At 37.7% G+C, this 21811-nt stretch overlaps 1 protein-coding gene across 3 annotated transcripts in view; it reads left to right on the top strand.

Annotated features, from left to right (window-relative positions):
• Nucleotides 1-12783, top strand: part of LOC140136005 (protein MTSS 2-like) — a 127994-nt gene extending 115211 nt beyond the window's left edge. For all 3 annotated transcript variants that reach the window (XM_072157711.1, XM_072157712.1, XM_072157713.1), the window contains 5 exons: nucleotides 95-361; nucleotides 1049-1388; nucleotides 5636-5757; nucleotides 8554-8713; nucleotides 11244-12783. In XM_072157711.1, coding sequence (XP_072013812.1) covers nucleotides 95-361; nucleotides 1049-1388; nucleotides 5636-5757; nucleotides 8554-8713; nucleotides 11244-12442 — 2088 coding nt within the window. In that variant the 3' untranslated portion in view covers nucleotides 12443-12783. The remainder of the gene's footprint in view (nucleotides 1-94; nucleotides 362-1048; nucleotides 1389-5635; nucleotides 5758-8553; nucleotides 8714-11243) is intronic.
• Nucleotides 12784-21811: the final 9028 nt, after the last annotated feature.

A 21811-nucleotide genomic window follows, 5' to 3' on the forward strand; every position in this document is an offset into this window, starting at 1 on the left:
TTGATAGTATTTTTCACCATCAAAAACTGGTTCCACCATTCTATCTCTTCATCATAACTCTCTATTTTGGGTGTTTTTCCTTTTCTTTTCTCAGACACCACCTAGTTCACCTACCACATCCGCTGGATCGCGTAAATCCAGCATGTGTAGCCTGAGTAGCATCAACAGCTCCGACTCGCGTTCCAGCGGCTCGATGAACTCGCACTCTCCGTCGAGCAATCACTACCACAGACATCGTAGCATGTCACAGCCGAATCCATCACACAGGTTATCCAGCGTATCGTCACAGGATTCGGGATTCACGTCGCAGGATACGTTGTGTCTACGACCAGGCACGCCGCCGCATAGCGATATGATGCAGGTGCATACATACATAGTTATTAGAGCATGTGATGTAGACTTCATTCATTTTGTTATAAATACATTTTTTAATGGTATCACTTTCTAGAGGCAATCACTAACACAGCTGGCTGAAATACTGATTAAAACTCATTTGTGGTGTAATTTGCAGTAAGATGTTGATATATAGGCTAAGTGGAATAAAACATTTAAAAAACAGTACTACTAGATTCACAAAAGACAGTACTTACCAATGAAAGAGTCTTTTTGCCATAATATTTTGCAATGACCACAAATTCTCAAAGGTTTGAAGTACTATTTCATTGAATCATTATTTTCAGGGTTGTAACTAGGATATTTTTAGTGCTGGGTGGCATTTGATGAACATTTTGCATTTTTGCCAATTTTTTGCCAAAATGGACCAAATTCTTGACTAATTCAATCAAATGGTGCAATTTTGGCCTCTGAGTGGTGGGCTCCAGTGCTAAAATTGCAGCTGAGTGGTGGGCTCCAAAACTGAGTTGTGGGCTCTGCCGCCCACCCCCGCCCACTGTAGCTACAACCCTGATTATTTTTGACTTTTATTGGGTTTTTTGCTTAGAAAACTTATCTGAAAAGTACTGTAAAACTAATCTGTGTTTTCTTCCTTACTCTGAAAAGTACTGTAAAACTAATCTGTGTTTTCTTCCTTACTCTCTTCTGTTTACAGTCAAGTCAGAAAGGTTCACCAACAGAAAGTCCTATTGAGGAACATCCAGGCCAGTCATCCAGTGAGTGCAGCACTCCCTCCCCAGGATTCCCCCACCCTAGTGGAGGCTTCCCAACCCCTACCCCAACCTCGGGTGCCACCACACCGGTCATAGCAGGAAGCCAGCGAGCCAGCATAAAGCAACTACCGTCAGTACCAAACCAGGGCAAGGCAGTGGCAGTGCCGAGACCACCGGGACCCGTCAGGCGTCACTCGGAAATTACATTACGATCCCATTCAGAGGCGGGGCTGCGTTCCCCGTCTTCAATGCCTAACTTCGACAATCCACAGCCCAACCAAAGTAAGTGTGGTATTAGTAGGATGAAACCAACCTTCTTCCTTGATTCCTTCTTAAAGTTGTTAACTTTTTATTTCCTCTCAGATGCACATAGAAATATTTAACCACATGAGAACTGCCTGCCGATTGGCCAAAATGAATATTGTATCCAGTTTTGAACCAATCAAGGAGGGTATTAATATGATCATCGGCAAATTCCAAGTTTGACCATAAACAGTTTAAAAGCCTAGTCATAATTGGTAATTGAAATGAGCATTTGAAGTTATCGACCAATCAGAAATGCTGTTAGATGACTAGTCGTATCCAGAGGGTTAAAAGAAATCGTCTAGTAGTATCAAACACAAATCATCTAGTATTATCAAAGCTATTTTTCTCCATGTTCAGCATGTTATAGTAAATGATATAGAAATGTTAGTTTTTGATTTTCACTGTTTATTCGGCCTGCATGAACTACCACCTCACCGATATATCACTGCAACCACCTACCACTGTATCGTCATTTTTCCTCTCCTCTACAGTAATCCTCCCCACTACAGTAGTCCGTACCGCTACAACCTTGCCCAGAAAACACTCTAAACGTCTCAAACTCCCAGCTTTCTCTCTGCTGCCCCGACGATTCAAGCTGATGCGGTCGCCGCGGCACGATGTGCAGGTGGAGTTGAAGCGCAATCCTGGCGCTCTCATGAACACACCCCTATCTACACCGCTAGTTACACCCTTGCCTAGTCCAGGTGATTTAAGCATGCCACGCCTGTTCCGAGCATGCCACGCTTGCTTGCTTGTTTGTTCTGCCACGTTTGCACTGCAACGTTGTGATGATTCGAACAAGAGCATGTTACCCCCGATTATCTGCAAGTAACAGCATGTAATTGATATGATCCCACAAAGTCATGTGTCAAAGAATAGCTCTGTATGTGTGCATGTCAATCACAACTTGCATGTTAACACTTTAAAACAAACTTGCTAGGTTTGATGACCCAACTTCAAGAGAGATGAGAAAGTTTATCTGTTGCAAGATTTTTGAAATTGAAACCTTGGGAATGTATGTAGAATAAAATCTCTGAAGGCTAAATGTAACAAATATATGTGTTGCGCATCAAGCATGAATCTCTTTGATGCATAGGCAGCTTATGTTTGATGAAAAAAATACAGGACACATGTACCGGGTGTCCCAAAAGTCCCTTAACATTGTGAATTTGCCATAACTTATGCGTTGGGTTAATAGTGTTGTTACAAAAATTGCACAGTATGTAGATACTTCTTTTAGAAATGTTATGATACCAAACATGCCTATGTGGTTATGACCCTTTGGCATGAAATTAATGGATATCTACCGTTCCGTAAAACCCACTTTTATAAACGCAAAATAAGTCTCGTCATTTGAGACGTGAACACGATATAACGTGTTATCATTTTAAAATCTGTTTTGTTTAATTTGGCTGCGTTTGTTTGATTGTTTGTTTGTTTGTTTTTCAATGCGCAATCTTCATTTTCTGTTTTATCTGGGTTTTATATGGAAACTACTTAAGATCTTTTCTGAGGATTCGATGAACAGTTGTACGTGATACGTTGTTCTCCTTTGAAAGTCGACGCATTTACTGATCGCTTTTGGGCTTTTCGCCACCGCTCTTCGTATGACATCAATGTTTGTAGCCGATCTTCCTGTTCTTCCACGTCCTGCCCGAAGTAGATTGAACAGATCCAGTTGATAGGAATTTCAGCACTAGTTGCTTGATTGTATTTTGGCTGGGTAGTGCATAATTTACATTAAACTGTTCCTTAAACATTGCTTCAGTGAGTTTGTCCGACTTTGTCTCGCAAATAACCATACGACCTGAACCGTTGATCTATAGGAAATTCATCTTCACTTCAACGTTAATGTAAAGTTTAATATTGTCAATATATCCTAATTATAATCTAAAACAGCAGTTACGCTTACTACGCTAAGCCATGTAATCCATGAATGTTCATACCTAAATGTAGCGTGCGCAGTGAGTGAACCAACTCTATTGTTCAGGGAAGCACATCATTCATGTTCTTGAACAAAGAACACATGAGCTTGCTTTTGTGGGTTTGATACACACATATGTACAGTCGCACAGTTTAAGTCAAAGGGTCATCAATAATGCTGTTTTTGGTATCAGAATAATTCTAAAAGATCAATCTATATGAATATGTTCTCCATTTTGGTATGAAGTAGGAAATATTTGAGATATGGCCAATTCACAATGTTAAGTTACTTTTGGGACACGCTGTATATGCCTCTATGCATTTATGCACAGCAACCAAGGAGGAGTATAAATAAGGACAGCCCTCCCCCTCTATCAATATGACTTTGGGCAATAGTGTAATGATTTTTTTTTGTGAAAAGCAGAAAAGCCCTCCTGGCTGAAGTGCTTTGGAGCCAATGTCATATCAGCCATTTCTGAGAAATATGCATTATTAAAACTGTATAATGGTTGAATGCAATAAAACAGCCCCTTTGAAACAGAACCCTCAGTTGAACTTTATGTGACACATCTGTATAGACACTCTATACAATGCCACATAAATCCCCATTCATGACTGTTATTCTCCCTCTGACACTGAAGTACACCATGCCCAGCCAGGCAGTAGCAGTCAGCCAGTCACATAAATTTGTCATGAATCGAGGGTGCAGCGCAAGAAAAGCCTATATGCAATAGCTGCCAGGTGTAAATGTGTGTACAATATAGAATGCAGAAATGGTCAACTTGTCTATAGGGCAGCTATTGCAGGTAGAGTCAAAACTCTCCATACACTGTATTTGTCATGAATCGAGGGTGTAACGCAAGAAAAGCCTATCTCCAATAGCTGCTAGGTGTCGTGTGTGCACAATATAGAATGCACAGATGGTCAAATTGTCTATAGGGGAGCTATTGCAGTTATGCCTTTCTTGCGCAGAATCATAGATGAATGTATGCAACAGATGTTTAAACACTGGCAGCCTGACAAAATAGTAAAACTAACATAATGTGACCTTTGGAATGACCTGCATATCCAGGGCATGCATATTGGTGCCTTGAAATATATAAAAGCATCTTTCCCTTTTCCATCCTAGAATCATTTTTTAGATGATTTGATTAAGGATTGGTATAAAAACTTTTAATTTCATTAAATTATGTAATTTGATTGTTTGTTATGTCTTCTGCCAAACAGATAATGGCTTCTTTCAAAAAAGGGGGAAAAAGAAGTTTCTGTTTTTCCAAGAAAAAAATGTAATTAAGGTTGGATTGTCCTTTTGAGAACATGCCGCTCAATTGTCGGCAAAGAAATGTAGCAGTAGTAGGATTTTAAAATTCTTGGCACTGGTTGTTAATAGTAGTATCATTGGAACTTTTGATACTCTTTTTGAACAGTCGCTTCTTTTGATCACTATCGTCATAAACAGATAACTCTTTCACATCAAAAAGCAAATACTTGTTTGCGGCATAATTTTGTTGCATTTTTCTTAGATTTATTCATAGTATTGAACGGTTCCAAACAGCCTACCCAAGTGTTTCTCATTAGCTAATTAGGACATTCACCACCTAAAAATTCTAGACGCTGAGAAGACCAGATCCATAAAATGTGCATGTAGCACAGATTTTACTTAAAAAGTAATTAGGGTTTTTATTCCTCAACTTGCCAATTTTGAAAAGGAGGATGCTTACTCCTTTAAAGTGAAAATGATTTTCATGGGTTTTTGCCTAATAGCTAATCCCATGGCCATTGTTCTCTGAGAGGGAAAGAATTTTGATCGCTATGAAAGACTTTACTGATGATGTTGCACTTCTCCAGTTTTAGTTTGGCAGCAACTGCATATAATTATGAAATTTAAGATAACATCATAGCATGTTGGAATGTCAGTACTGAGAATGAGCTATTCCATTTAAAGTCCACACTACCGCTGTGGAAGATTTAGTTATTATATTAGTCTTCCACAGAGGGAGTACTAGTTTCAAATAGAATAAACAATTGGGAACTTCCATTTGAAATGCCCACTCCAGTTACAAGATATTGGTAAAGCCATAATAGGGAGTATGGGTTTCAAAATGATATAAATCTTGACCAATTGCATTTGAAAAACATACTCCCCCTGTGGAAGATATTACCAAAATCTTCCACAGGGGTAGTGTGGATTTCATCTGGAATAGCCTAATATACACCATATCTAGGTTGTAGTCCTAATAGCAGCAAAACACCATCCATGTATGTGTACTAATGATTTAGTGTTACTCTCTCATCCACAGTTGTACCCAGACCTGTATTTGTAGCAGGATCAGGGGATTCTACACCGACCAGCAATGGCAGTGACACAAGTATAGGAGACTACAGATCACGCAGTGCAACCTTACCTAACAGGAGACATACAGTAAGTACAAAGAAGCTCAGTTGGTAGACCATTGGACTAGAAACTGAAGGTCCTGGGTTAAAAGTTATGAATGGTCTGTGTAAAGTACATGTCACAATAGCTCAGTTGGTAGAGCATTGGACTATAAACTGAAGGTCCTGAGTTTGAATGGTCTGTGTAATTATTTTGTAGGGTGTAGTTTGGTTGAAATGGGACTATCTTTCCATTGATAACCAGGAAAATAATTTCTGTGGCAGGATTACAATAGGTTCCTCCTGTTCACTGTATTAGTGACTCGAGGGTTAAGAACCAGAAAGCCTTAACTCCCAATGACCTGCTCTCACAAAGTGAACATAAAGTTGACAAAATTAAACTTACTAAGATATTCCAGATTTAAAATCCTTATTTTATACCCTTTAAAATCATTCCAAACATGTTAGGATGGCTCCTTGCTGTGGTCTTCAAAAAATTTTCCTCCAGAATTTAGTTTTGTTTTCTATTGAATTTTGTTGTGTTTAATGGACTGTATCTTCTGTAGTGCATTGGCAAGTTTATGCTCATTTTGTGGGAGCAGGTCATTGTTAGGTGAGGCTTTGAGATGATTTAACATAAAGAAGTATCAAGAGCTTTTGACATTGTTTGTTTTGTAGGCCTGTTGCAGTATTATTTGTGCTCTTCTGGGAATTGCAGTTCAAAGATGCAATAAGTTGTAATATTTTTGAATTGAAAACAAGCTTTCTATAATTTCTAGAACAGAGTACCAAAGTGAATTCAATTTGTCATCAACACAAGTTGAATATTGTTTTTTTTTTCAATGTTATTTTGATTCGCTTAGATCTGCACCACCAATTGCAATCCTGAAAACATACTCAGTGTTATTTTTAGATGGTTGTATTATTGCACAGATTTATAATATTTATTACCATGCAGACTATGCATTATAGAATTGCCAAAAGCATAAGCTGCGAAAGGCTTTATGGAAAGGTCGATGCAATTTGTATTCTGATCACACGTAATTACTTAATTGGATTGCTATGTTTGTGATTTGCTTGCCATTATTATATTGCAGCATACTACAGTAGTGCAAATAGGAGCAGCAGTTTTAATTACACTAAAATCTCCCCAGACATGGATTTGCGTTTTGAATTATGCATTATGGATTTGTAGCTTCCCACGCATAACATTTAATCATAAATTTATGTGATGCATCATAAAGTATTGTAATAATATCAGCAAGATCTACTCGAAATTTAACAATATTTTTTCATCTCGCCGTAAGAAAATATTTTTTTATTTGCAGACTACAAACAATAAGTCAATATCATTAGTTATCAATTAGCATCTATGCTTTTATAAGACACTATGGACCACAATGGCCTCATTCCTATTGCATAGTTCAGTAACCTCAATTAAACAATCATTTGACCTCAAGTTGCAGGGTATGAGTTTTTGTACTCAAACTTTCAGAGGTCATTCAATGGATATACAAATGTATTGGGGGTAAAGAACTGTGCCCTGATAGATGAGCATGTTGTGGATCCTAGTGAGAGCACTCTTAATGGGCTATTCCAGTTGAAATTCGTACACCCCCATGGAAGACATGACCTTAATCTCCCATGCAGGGGGTGTAGATTTAAATGGAGTTATCCAGTCAGGTAACCCCATTTGAAATTCACACTCCCTGTGTCATTTTTTCATAGGGGGTGAATGGATTTCAACTGAAACGGCCCAATTAATGGAAGCTTATAAATAATTTCAATAGGTCCCACAAGGCATATATTATATACTTTGTTCGGCTTATAATTGGCAAAAATTAGTAGTTTTGTTGTTGCTGTGTGCCTCAATAAAGTCACAACTCACGCTTGCTTAAATTTACATAAGTGTGCGTCAGTCACACATTACGCAACACGCTACTAGCATAAGTGATCCACAATTCTATGTGCATGCCATTCTGTATCAATACACAATGTTAGAAGTCTTATTTTTTGCCAAACAATATATACCAAGTCACATAACACAGGGTTGTTATCTACAAGCAAAAGTGTAGATTAATTGACTCTAAACATCAGCACCGCAACATTATTTTGCATGTAATTCAGTAGCATTTTCACAGGGCCAACTATATTGTAACTAGTCTTCTAGTTGTAAAGTTCCATTCAATATCCTGTTCTCACTACATGGTATTAAACCAATGTAATGCTATTGGTGTACTTGTAGTTATATCAATTAATATCTTCATTATGAAAATATAAGACAGATGTTTTAATAATGTAGCACATTTAAGTATGAGTAATACAGAAGCTGTGTCAGCTGATAGTGATAGATAAGCTGATTGAGACAAGCATGCAAATTAATACATGTTCATCCTATCAACCCAGAGAACTAAGTAAAATAACTTTCAAGCATGAAAAGTGTTCTTCTCATCGGGCAGATTAGACCATATTATTAATGGGCCACTTAATGCAATGCATTTATGTAATCGCTTACGATCTTGTTTTTTTTCCCCAACATAACTAAAGAATTGACCTTTTTGGTAAATCCCATAATTCTTTGTGGTTAGACCTGAGATGTCCTCACATTGTTATTACTGCGCACTTCATGGCTTTGAAATGCGCAGTAACAATGTTCGCTTAACGATGTGCACATCGTTGTGACGTCTAAGGATGACATCTTAGGTCTAACTGCAAAGAATTGTGAGATTTACCAAAAAGATCAGTCAAACAAATACCTTAAATTCTGCAATAAATAAGTAGTGGCATTTGGAGCCACCCAATAATGACATTTGATCATCTTATCCATTCTGATCTAATCCCACAGGTTGTATCGTCTCCCGTAACCAGCGCTCTGGATTTTGCCCTAGCACGCGGCCTCGGCGAGGGTCTTGATGGGGCTGACCATAACTCATTGCAATGTTCAAGTGGCTACAACACGCAATCCACTACGCCTTCACATTCAGAAGATACTATCAACTCACAAGGTCAGTCAAGAAAAAGTAGTGTTGCGTAGATGCCTGATACCCCTCGCATTTCTTTTGCTAATGTAGCTCACAAGAGTGTACATGTACATACAAAAGTTGGGTCCTGATTGGCTGTTGAATCGGGCTATGACAACATGCAGACAGGATGTATCGAAATGGTTGGTACTCATCGGTTTTCAGTGATTATGGAGAAGACTGCCTTGTCAAAATGTAACATGAGATCCAAGTAATTGTACATTAATAGGTCATAAAATTGGTCATTTTGAAGAGGATCCAAGGTTACATTTGAAAAGAGGCAGGGTTTTCAAGCAAAATCAAATCTGATGAGTACCAATCATTTCCATCTAGTTTGTTTAGAGAGCAAAATCAGACAAGGTCACAATCAGGACATAGTAAATACATAATGTAAGCATTCAATTGGTTGATTTAGCAAATTTTGCCATTATTCCGTGATTTGGAGGATCTGGAGGATCATAAAAATCATAAAAACTCGGATTTTGGCATCTAGCTTCGTTTGTGTCATAGATGTGCTGACATAGCTAAGCTGAAAGCTGTGTATTAAAGCCAGAATAAGACATGTTGTACAAATCTACATGTATTTGAATGGGACTTCAACTTTGTCAATACTGCTGTTTTCCTTGTTATTTTGACAAATATTTCATTTCAAAAATACCTAATGATCATTTTAATGACCTATCCTTCACTTTTAGGCAATTTATAGTTGTTTTTTTTATACACAAATTTTGTACACACATTTTCGCAGGGATCACTGAATATAAGCCTTGAATACTTGTGGTTCACATACTTGTGGTTCACACCTAGACTACATATTTGTTTGAAAGATTTATGATGGGTAAACTTGCATACAACATAGGACTTTTCTTTTATTTTTTAACCTTTTTTTGGTTGTTTGTTTGATTGATGGTTTTTCCTTTTTGGTGCATTTTACTTGTTTGAATTTTATGTGCATTATGTTTTGATTTTAATCTTAAAAGGATCACAAGACAGTAGCATATTCTCTTAGGCCAAAAAAAAATTGTTTGTTTGTCCTCCACAGCTTTGAAAGAGGACATGCGGGCGGGCGGATTTTTTTTTTTTTTTTTTTTTTTTTTTTTGGATTTGGCGTATTCCTGGACCTAGCTAGAGCTACTAATGCTACAATCATTCATGTTGACTTAAAAAAAAGTTACAAAAACAACATTTTGTTTCTTTAATATGCAGTTAAAGTTATGTTTGTGTTCATGTCATAGTCTTTTAATGATTTCAAATCCAAAAAATAATAGACTATGACATGAATACAAGTTATAACTTTGCATATATATTGAAGACACAAAATGTTTTTGGGGGCTTTTTACTTTCAACCATGAAAGATCTTAGTATTTAGCTCTATTTAGGCCTTCATCTGAGGAGCGGGCGGTGGAGGACAAACAAACAACTTTTTTTTTTGCCTTAACAAAATTTCCGTTTATTACAGCCCATGTTTTGCTCATTAAAATTGCAAGTGGTTCAGTGGGAAAACAGGAAATGACCCATGTTATCTCATTAAAAATGTCGCATATAAATTTTCATGTAACTTTATCCTCGCAGATAATGGGTAATTTGATTCCAGGTCAATGCGGGTCACCAGCTAGCCCAATTATAGTCTGCAGAACCTCCTTGCATGGATTTAGTTTGGGCAGTTTTGAAATAAACTTGATATTATTGAAAACATTTTAAATCACTCTCATTTCTGATTGAAAACAACTTTTGGTTTTGACAAATTCTTTAGCTGTATAAAATTAAAAACATCCATTTTTTAGCTGATGTGAACTGATTTTGACCAAAATTTGTTCAGAAATTTTTTTAAATAAGTTTGCAAAAAAAATTAAGATTTGTCAAGCTTTCAATGATTTTTTAGGTTCATTTAGTCTCTTCCAGAAAAAAAACACCATACAGGTATAAGTATTTTAATCAATATAACAGGTCCATAGTGCTAGTTTTCATGCCTCTCCAGTGAACATGAACATTGGCCTAATCCTACCTAGGAAAATATGCATGAGGTGTCACTCAGGGTTGCCAAACCCGCGATTTGGTAGCCCAATTGGGCGACTTTTGAAGATTTTTCGTGCGACTTTTGACAATTTCCTGTCCCATATAAACCAATGGTTAAGAAAAAAATTGGGCGACTTTTTCAACATTGGCTCCTCATGACTTCCGATAGTTTCATGTCCCATAGAAACCAATGGTAAAGAGAAAAATTAGGCGATTTTTCGATTATTTGACCCAGCGATTCGGGCTGAAATCTTTTGGCAACCCTGGTGTCACTGCAGTTGGAACAGATATTCGCAACATCCTTCCATCATGCATTTGACATTCTTGTAGGTCAAACTGTGGGAGTAAGTTCGGAATGCCCTTCACACTACATTTTACAGAATAAAAAGCATAAATAACACATAAGGTGTGAAGGGTATTCTGGACTTATTCAAAACTGCGAACTTATAATCTCATTTGATCGGTTTCTTAATGCACTTGTCCTTTTTCCCCCACACAGATACTGACTATAACTCCATGGACGGCGATGGCAGTTATGAACACACTCTATTAGACTATGAGAAAACCGCTACTATACCACGTACAGGAGATCCTAGTTACATGTACAACACAGGGAGACAGCGTCCCATGTCAATGGCTTGCGTACCAACCACCATATCCGAAGGTGACATGGTTTCACCGCAAGGTACATTGCGACGCAAACCACCCCCGCCTATACGCCGCACCCCATCAGGAGGTTCGCTGACGGGGATGGACTTGGCCGTGACGCTAGACAGCAGCGGGCAATTTAAAGTACCTCCCCCTGTGAATGAGGGTATCCGAAAGCGTAGCGTAAGCGTAGTAAGCCAGCCAGAGTTTATCCAGAAGCAGCCGCCTCCCAAGGCCAGCAAGCCAGTGGGGCGTAGCCAGAGTTTAAGGCTTCCAAGTGATCCTTTAGCAGCTATGAGCAGGCTGAGTTTGATGGAGAGTCTCAATGCAAGACTAGCGCTGAGACAGGGTGATGATGCACAGCAGCAGGCGGCACCTGCCGGACCGCCACCTGTCGCCAGCAAACCTAGCTTCAAACCGCCCTCAAGTCAGGCATTGCCTTCGTTTCAACAGAGTCCCTCCTATCAACAGCCTCCTCAGTATGGACAGAACACTGGCGGCTATCAACCAAATACTTATCAGCAACAGCAACAGCAGCAGCAATCTCAGAATACGTACCAACAGCAACAACCAAATGCATCATATCAACAGCAACCTCATTTTCCTCCGCCCCCTAGTAGTATATACCAGCCGTACCAGCAGCAGCAACATTCAACATATACGCAGCAGGGTTCACGGAGCTTACACAGCTCCCCGACTCATCAGCCATTAAGACAACAGCAACAACAACCATCGTACCAACAGCCAAATTCATATTATCAGCAACAGCAGCAGCAGTCGTACCAACAGCAACCTTCTTATCAATATCAACAGCAAGAACCTTCCTATCAACAGCAGCAGCAAACGTACCAACAACAACAAGGTTACGGGGGTCAGTTGAATACCGGATATCAACCAACCCCTCAACAACATAGTGCTCCCCAACAGCCACAACAAGATGACTCGAGTAGCGATGAGGAAGAGACCGGCACAGGGTTCCTATCAGATATTAAACGCGGTGTCAAATTGAGAAGAACTATTAGCAATGATCGATCAGCACCTAAGATTTAAAAGTTTTTTTCGTTTTCTCCGATGCTGTAGATACATTGCCAGTGGTCCATAAAAGATGACACTAACTAAAAATCATGTGAATTAGCCCGTGTGTAATCCTCGCTACAGTTGTTACTGTTCTGTAATAAGCAGGTTTAGGGTGTGAAGTAATGGAATTAAGGAATACAGTAACTTCTGTATCCTTTAAAAATTATAAGTAAGACATTGCCGGAGTATAAATTATCAATTGTACTTACACAGATTTACAAATTATTTATATTGACATACAAATTTTAAAGTCTAATTTATCTTTTATTTACAGTAAATTACAATTATAATTCTTCTTAACAGAGTTCTGATATTATGTTTATGTTTTGAACATGAAAGTTCTCAAAAAAGGAGGAAACACTATAAAAGTGAGATATTGAAAGTTGAAATAGCAGAAGTGTGTCCGAGTTCCACATTATTTCATGCCCTGAATCTTAACCACATATGTTATAACGGTTTTAAGTTGTACTTTTCATCTGTAGATATCACACTACGTATATCGCAACACTTTCTTGCCACACTGGATATTTTGCTTTGTTACACTTAACATTATTATAATTATAAGTTGTACTAGAATGTGGTGAAACAAAAGGCACAATTATTGCTTTGCTGAATCCAAGAAAAATGGCGCTTATATGTGCTGTCAAACTGTGTAACATGTTAATCTCGGTTTCAATGTTGCAGTGGTATCATAACATTGCAAAGTCCATGTATGCATACACCACACAAGTTTCAGTTACTGACGAGGCAAGGTGAATGCACTTTGCCGATGAATACGCAGCAAACACAAAAATGTTCTTAAAAAGTTTATTCTAAATGTTTTACTAACATTTAAATGTCGGGTTATATAAAGATCATGAATACTTTTTTAAAACGTTATTGCAAAATATTTTTGGCAAACATTTTTCCAAATATTTTGTCAACAGTTAAATAACATTCTGTTAGAATGTTTTGCATCACGTTTTCAAAAACATTTTATGAATGTTATTAAAACGTTTTTATACCCTTTATACAACCCGACATTTAAACCTTTTCTGTAAAACGTTGTGTGTTTGCTGGGTACGTGGCCCCATTCAGTACATGTGAACATGCAAGTCCAAAGTACCCTTGAGCGATAGCGGGACAATACGTTGTGACATCATCCACATTGTACGTCCACATTCATCACTTTTTAAAGTTTGATTATACTTTCTGTTGTTTCATCAAACGTAACCGTTAAGTAGATGAAGTAAGCTTGTGGATTTATAACATCTTTACGAATATAAATCACTGTGCATCAGGAATGATGGTAATTGAACGATATAAAGTGTGTATTTTGATACTTTTTTGTGCGTATCGTATTCCATCCTCAAAGTGTTAAGGTGTTGTTTTTAAAGGCAGACAGCATGTGAATAATTTAACTGCTCAGTATCAGAAGTGGGTTAGTGCAATAGCTGCCAGTGGCGTACCGTGGCCGCCCCAACCCCGGGGGGCTGAAGAAAATTCAATTTTGCCGCCCCTTCCTCAACAGCCCGAAAAGGTTGACCTAATTTTTCTCTCGGTCGTTTGAAAAAGTGAAGAGCAAAAAAAAAAAAAAAGTGTTTCATGCGCTAGCGCCCTAAAAGCAGCACATTTTGATGTATAGTACCATTTTTTCAAAAATTTGTATGCTTTATCAAATTTTTCCGCCCTTTTTATTTACTAATTCTTTTTTCCGCCCCTTCGTTTTTGCCGCCCCCTCTTCTTCCGCCGCCCCGTCATTTTGGCCGCCCACTGCTTTTACTCCGGGGGGCTGGCACCCCCAAAGCCCCCAAAAAAATACACGCATGGCTGCCATGTGTAGATGAGTACAATATACTGTGTAAATTGCCCAATGTTCACAGGGCAGCTATCTGCACTTACCCACTTGTGGCACTAAGCAGTCGATACAAGTCGAAAAGGAATATCTCAATGTCGGCCTTTAATTCGAAGCCAGTTTCTACCACATTTGATGATATAAACAACACTTTACGTGTGTGTCAAGTATGCTGCGTATGTTGCTTTAAATGTCTACCAGTCTGCCGCCCGTTTTTATAAACCATGATTTTGCAGAAATGAGGATAAAAATGGTAATTGTAAAATTTTAAGTGTGTAAGCTTCTATATCACCATATTGCGTGATGGTTGTTATGGCTAAGCCTTTTAAATACAGGGTTTTGTTGTGTGTGTGGATGAAATTTTGAAATTTGATAAGGAAAGGAAGAACCCCTATTACTGATTACATACATTTATATGTCTAAGGACGAAAGTGTTTTTAATGACTGTGTTTTTGGTATTGATATGTTTCAGTCTACTTTATCACATATTTTTAGAACTAGCGTTTTCAGCATAATATACTTGACTAAACTTTGACACATTTGCTGACCAAAATTCTATTATTGATAGTAAAATTCAGCACATCTTATATCACACATAGTGTGTGTGCATTTCAAATGATACAAAGGTACGAGGAACATGTTGCTGGCTGAGCGGCAGAAGGACGTATCTCCACTTGCTGCTGTGTGAATGATTGCTTCTGGTATGCTCATTCAAGCATAGTGCATACACTCAAATATTTGCATAGGGAATGCATTGTTCAATGAGTGCATATCACACGCAATTATACGTACATCAGCCAATGGAGATACGTCTTTCTGTCGCTTACCCATTGATTAGTGGTTTTATGAACAAAGCAAGAAATTACTGATGTTTTTGAATGTCTAGGAGGCAGTTTGTGCATTCCATGGAAATGGCATCTTGAAGACAGCATAATATCATTGAAAGGGGCAAGTTTTCAAAAATGGTTTTCTTTGTTGGAACAGCACCAAAATAAACCTATGGCTATGTTTCTGCATCATGATGTAAACATTGTAAATGAAAACGATGAAACCGGGGGTAACAAAATTGTTACAAGAGTGCACTAAAGTCATACTAGTTTTTGAGATTATTTTAAATAGGTGGCTATGTTGCTCTAGAATCTCAAGAGCCACAATGCTCAGAGTTAATCATGAGTGGATGTAGAGAGAGCTCTGTGCTGGTCATGCACAGATAGTGGGTGCTTTATTCAGCCTGTGAGCAAGTAAGACCAAAGTTCAGTTGATCTACAGCAACTGCGGTTTGTGCATGACATCCACTCTGTACTCCTCGTCCAAGTGCTACCTAACCCTGATTCTTCAGTAGGGGTGCAAAAGTTGATTAGATGAACACTATGTGATGTGATCAAGCAAGATCCATTGCTTGTTTTGCTAAATAGATCGTGAGATACAGTCAAAAGAAGTTCGGAACTTTTTTATTTTTTTGCAACATGACAAATCTAACATCTCCAGAACCATCACTTTAATTTGGATGGAAATTTTGGCCTTGATAAACCTTGGATGTCCTTATCCGAACATTAATTTTCATCAGCTCTTCCACAGCGATATTGCAACCTGTATTTTGCTTGATCACAACGGCATGACCTTTGTGCACTCAGTCAATGATATGTGTATAAATGTATAGAGTGTGGCCAGTCCATCACTCAGACTGGTCTGCTGGCCTTGTACCAGTTTAATAGTAATTACAAGTGTGTACAATTTCTATTATTATTATTATGAGATAATTTTTTTGTAAAGTAGTAACATATTTTGTGCATGCAAAACAGAGAGAGAGAAACGCATGTTTGCATGATCATTTTTTGCAGAGTTGAAACCACTGCCGCTTGAAATGTGATGATTTATTTAATGTGGTGTTTAACCTGATAGATTCCTATAGTTGAACCCCCCTTTGTCACTTTCTAACATTTTTGTTTTTTGATAGAAAGCTGTTTGCTTTTAAAAGAGTTGAACATTTACTTACCTACTAAAGCATTTTCCATCCTGATGTGGCAGTGACGTCAAAGCGTTGAGGCAGCTGTTTCGCAAGCATCTGAGCGGTGTCTTTAAGCTTGTGTACGCCAGCGCTTTGAGCGAACACTAGCGATTTTAACTTCGCCCAATGAAATGCGGACGGACGTCACTGCCACATCAGGGTGGAAAATGCTTTATACCGTTTAATAGTTACTAACAAGATTAACCCTCAAGATTTTGTTTCCTGTCGCCGTACAACAAACAAACGGCAACTTGTATGTGCACTAGAAGAACGTTTTATGTTTTCAATTATTATTTATAAACAAGTACACCAGTGTGTGGACTTGCCTATTCATTAATACCAATGACTGATTGTTTTATGAAAAAAGAGAAAGATGACTTTATTTACGTTTTTGTGTTTGTTTTGATAGAGTCTATATGAAAATTATATATGCAAATAGATGATGTAAACAGAATGAAGACAAAAGTATTATTTGATAGTACTGTAACTTCTAGATTATAAGCTGCATGGTTAACATGTCGTGACCCAGAAGAAGAACTAAAATCGGATTTCGACCAAAAAAGACCAATACATAATGTTGAAATTTCGGTGGGTTTCTTTTTGGATATTTATAGCTAAATTTGAAAACTATGCCACTTTTTACGTGAACAACAGATTATACATGTAAACTCAGGCAAGTCTGTGTAAGTGAGATTATGCACCCTGTCTATTACCATTTTGAGTTCCCTTTTCATTTTTTTATAATTTCGAATATTAACATACCAGTGACTAATAATAATAACGAGGCATGTGACAGCATTTGGGCAATTTTGCACCCAAATTACTTAATTTGTTTATTTTATAACATAATTTTTCAAGTAATAAGATGAAACATGTCTTTACTGAGCTTTTATTTCACAACTCAAGAAAGATAATGTTAAATGAAGATTTAAAAATTATTCATGAAAAGTAGTGTTTTTTTTTCAAGCGATTTGTGACATGATTATTGTACATACTACAACCTGACCCCATGTTTATGTCGCAAGTCGTAGCTATCTGCTTTTCACTCTTATTTTATTTATTTTCCTTTATTTCCTTTACCTATTACTTCTAACAATTGGTTTTTAAGAGGTGATAAACAAGAAATAGTGTCATTGTGTACAGTCAACGCATTTCAGTGCTATCATTACTTTTAGGATATTGACATTTTTAAACACAAATTTTGTGATAATAGCCTTGTATAGACCACTTGACATACGACGTCATTGCCCTGCAGTGTGCGTACGCATCGTAGTTTGCTCAGGGCACATACATTTTAAATCGGCCACCACATTTCATATAGTACAAGAAAGTCATTGAACAGTGTAGCGGTTCGTTCAAGCATATCGATAGACCAATCCCTTGCTTTTGTTGATAAACAATAATGTCAGTCAAGTGGTCTATAGCAACTGTTTATAATGCACTACGATACACATTGACAATGTTTTTCTATCGGGATCAACTAACCATGTATATTGAGATGACTATTGCGCAATGTTTATATTTGTTTATACTTGAACATAAAATGATGAAATTTTTGTTTCATTTGTCAATTTTACCACACATTATTTATTGCTTTTCACTGTTTTATCATTTGTTGCCAGTTTTTAAATTGATTATCAGTGAGCAGAGTTTTTAATAAGCTGCAGCGTGTTTATTGATTATCATAAATATGAGATTGTTTTTAAGCACGGTGTATGCATTCTATGCAAAGCAAGGGTGACTGATTATACAATTATCTCGTCGGGATTTGAGAGTGATGTGAGTGTGTATTTCGCTGGTCGCTGTTTTGAATCGCGCACACTGACCAAATCGCACAGAGTGTATATACACATACAAGGGTGGTTTGTTGGTATGCTTGCGGCGAAACCACGTAGAAGCACTGGCGTTTCTCTGTCTCAAGTCTTGATGAGACATGATATAGTTGCAAGCCGAAATTTGCAGTTTTAGACTTTTAGTGACATTATTTTTACAAGTAGTTCATTATAATTTGCTTTGCTCTCCCACATGCAGTTAGGTGAGCTTTGATATTGAAAGAGATGATCAGAATATGACACAAATTTAGTTCAGATGGTACCCTTTCCTATTGGGCTATTCATTTAAAATCCACACTACCCCTGTGGAAGATTTTGGAAATATCTTCCACAGGGGGGGTATGAATTTCAAATAGAATGAGCACATTAGGCAGCTCCATTTGAATTTCATACACCCTCTGAGAAAGATTCAAACTGAATCTTCCACTGAGGGAGGGTGAGTTACAAATGGAGCTACTAATGTGTTCTTCCATTTGAAATTCATACTCCCCCTGTGGCAGATGTTTCCAAAATCTTCCACAGGGGTAGTGTGGATTTTAAGTGGAATAGCCCATTGTTGGCACTCAGAGAAGTGCGGAACCTCCTCCTAAGTTATCCAACCCCCCACTAATGAGATGAGATGCAAAATTGTATCTGGATTAGAAGACTGACTTCCATAGCTTTTTATATGGTAAACCTCATAGAAAAAGAAACCAAAAAGGATTGAAATAATTTGTAGTGAAACTTTTCCACTTTGGTCCAGGAAAAAAACCTCAATACCTCAATTTCTTAGCCAACGTTTGGCTAGGAATAATGATTTGATGATAAGCAAAAAAGTTTTATATGATGTATAGGCCTATTGATTGTACAGATTGTAGAAAACAAAATGATTATGCAGAAATTGATGGTGGTATTTCTAAGTTGATATTTGGTAAAGTTTCCCCATTCTTAGATGACTTTATATAAAGTAGTTCTCCCGTGAAACGGAAAGTCTGATGAATAGTCGTCCCAGAGAATAATATTGAGTTCCCTTGATGAATTGCCGATACTTTTAGACATTTAGAACGTAACTAGAGTTGATAGTTTGCCTGCTCAGTACCAGAAGTGGGTAAGTGCCCTGTGTGGCTGCCATGTGTAGATGAGTACAGTATACTGTGTGTACATTGCCAAAAAGTTCACAGGGCAGCTATTGTACTTACCCACTTCTGGCACTGAACAGTCGAGTTCTTGAAGTTATTTTCCCAGGTGGTGTAAAAATGACCAGATTTCAAATTTTTTTAGTTCTCAATTTCACCTAAAATTGCACCGATGTACTTAGCAGGGTTTTGCAAAACTAAAACCATTATTACTGAGTGCATAGTATGAGGTAATCACACCCGTGTATATTCAGTGTATCTATAAAATATGCTTCCTTGTACACTAACACATAGCACACTGGTACGAATACTATGTAGCACATCAAATGCAAGAAACACAGCGTATAACACTATAATCGCATTTCTGTAGTAACATTACGTTTTATTGTGAACCAATTGTGTGGGGAAGTTGGTGTGAATATTTTTAGGGGGATCGGGCGGGAAGCAGTTTGCAATTTATTTTGTAGTTTTCATATATATGCACACCTGCACTCGCTCACAGTGCAGCCGTTTGCGATCTATATCTGAAGTACACTAACTTAACGGAGAGTGACAATTATGATGATTCTTCTTGGAAGATTCTGAAAGTGTTTTAATATTGACATGTGTTTAATTAACTAATTGTAGATTGATGATTATGATGATGATATTGTCAGAAAGAAAGAGGACATTAAAATGCTGATATGGTATATAAAGATGATGGTATATGTTGTGTTTGCAGTTAATATTTTAACAGTGTGTGCAGGCCCGTAACCAGGGGGAAAGAGGGTGGATGCCCCTTCCGATCGCTAAAGGCCAAAAAAAGTCCCTCTTTTGACCCAAAAATCCCATTTACAAGTATAGTGAGTGAAAAAATAGAGGGTTTTTATGCCTTTTTGGTTAAAAAAAGTACACTTTCCCCCCCCCCCCCCAAAAAAAAATCTTGGTTATGGGCCTGAGTGTACATGTGATTATTTCTCTTGAATTGGGAAAAGGTACCATATTCATCCTAATAAAAACGCTAACCATGAGTAGCATCCCGGTGGACTTCAGTTCATGACATTTTTTGCATCTACAATAAGTCCTCTTATAAGGCCATATAGTCAAGGAGCAAGAGCACATAGGTGAGTGGTCTCAAATTATGGTATGATCACTTTTTTCTTACTGGTCATTTTATACATTGATGTGTAATGGCATGAAATCAAGAAAATAGGACAAAATTAAGCGGTAGGGGAAATGTAAACTCCCATTCACCCCTTGCATTGTTCCGCCATGTTGGGTAGAGCCTCAAACTGGCAACAGACATGAAAGGAAGAATTTTGTAACTTTTCTGTAAGTTACTGTTGTATAACTGATTCCAATTCCCATTCATGTATGTTACCAGTTCCAGACTCTACCCAAAACTTGATGACCATGCAAGGAGCAAATAACTCAACTTTTACTCATGATAATGAATTTATTTGGGTATGAATAATAGCCAATTGATTGTTCTAACTAATATATGTGACACAATCTGGTCAATGGGGGCCAAAGGAGGCATTTTCAAAAATTGAGTTGCTGTAATTATTGCATTACACATACAATAGGCTATCATTTACTGAAAACACCAAAGGTCTAGCGTACTTGGTTCTAAAGTTCTGAAGTTTTTTGATGTCTATTTTCTTATGTATTTTATTGTTTTTTACTCAATAATTTTACCTTTATCTCAGTTTCAAATTTGCCGCCTTTGGCCCCAATGGACCAGATCGTGTCGCATACATACTAGGCAATCGTATGGAGTGTAGAAAGTTTTTTGAAAACATCAAGTGAATCACAAAAATGCAGATTCAAAGGAAGCAAGTTCCAAAATGTAGGTGCACAAGCATAGAAGGCCCGGGCGCCAAATGAAGAAGTCCGAGGGAGTGAAAGAAGATGCTTATCTGATGATTTAAGGTCACATGATGGAATATATAAATTGATCTCAAGACACTAGCCTTTATTGAAAACTGGTAGCGATTGTGCAATGCTCAATAGTGATTTTTGAATCGTGTGAAATGCCCTTTACTAGTAGTATCATATCAGTGTCGTCAAGACAAGCGGTAGGATTCATATCACCAGTATTTGATCACCTAATTTCTCCCAATTGCTCTGACTGCTAGAATGATAAACCATCATGCCAATATCACACTAAGCAAGGAACGTAGCGTTTTTTGTGACATAACTTCCATCGCTTATCGGAGAGGCGATTGTGGATATCTGATTGTCGCTAGCATTCCCCAGAGTCCCAATTGCAACCAGTTGAATTGAAGGCAACTTTGTTGCTGCGTCCCTAGCCATGACTGCATGCTGCATTTGATCACTAGAGATTTTGAAATTGCACACTTCTAGTACTAGTATGATATGGGCATAAGACATGGGGTCCATGAGAAAATTGTTGTGAGATGCTGAAATGTCACTGCTGACACAATCTGGCAATCAAGAATTATTTTTGCATTTCCAAACCTCATACCGCAGAAGCAAAACTGAAGAATTTGTACAACCAACGTCCAACTACTTTGGGATTTGTATGAAATGATCACTCATCAAAACACATAA

The sequence above is a fragment of the Amphiura filiformis genome, chromosome 16, assembly GCF_039555335.1.
Source record: "Amphiura filiformis chromosome 16, Afil_fr2py, whole genome shotgun sequence".
NCBI classification, from domain to species: domain Eukaryota; kingdom Metazoa; phylum Echinodermata; class Ophiuroidea; order Amphilepidida; family Amphiuridae; genus Amphiura; species Amphiura filiformis.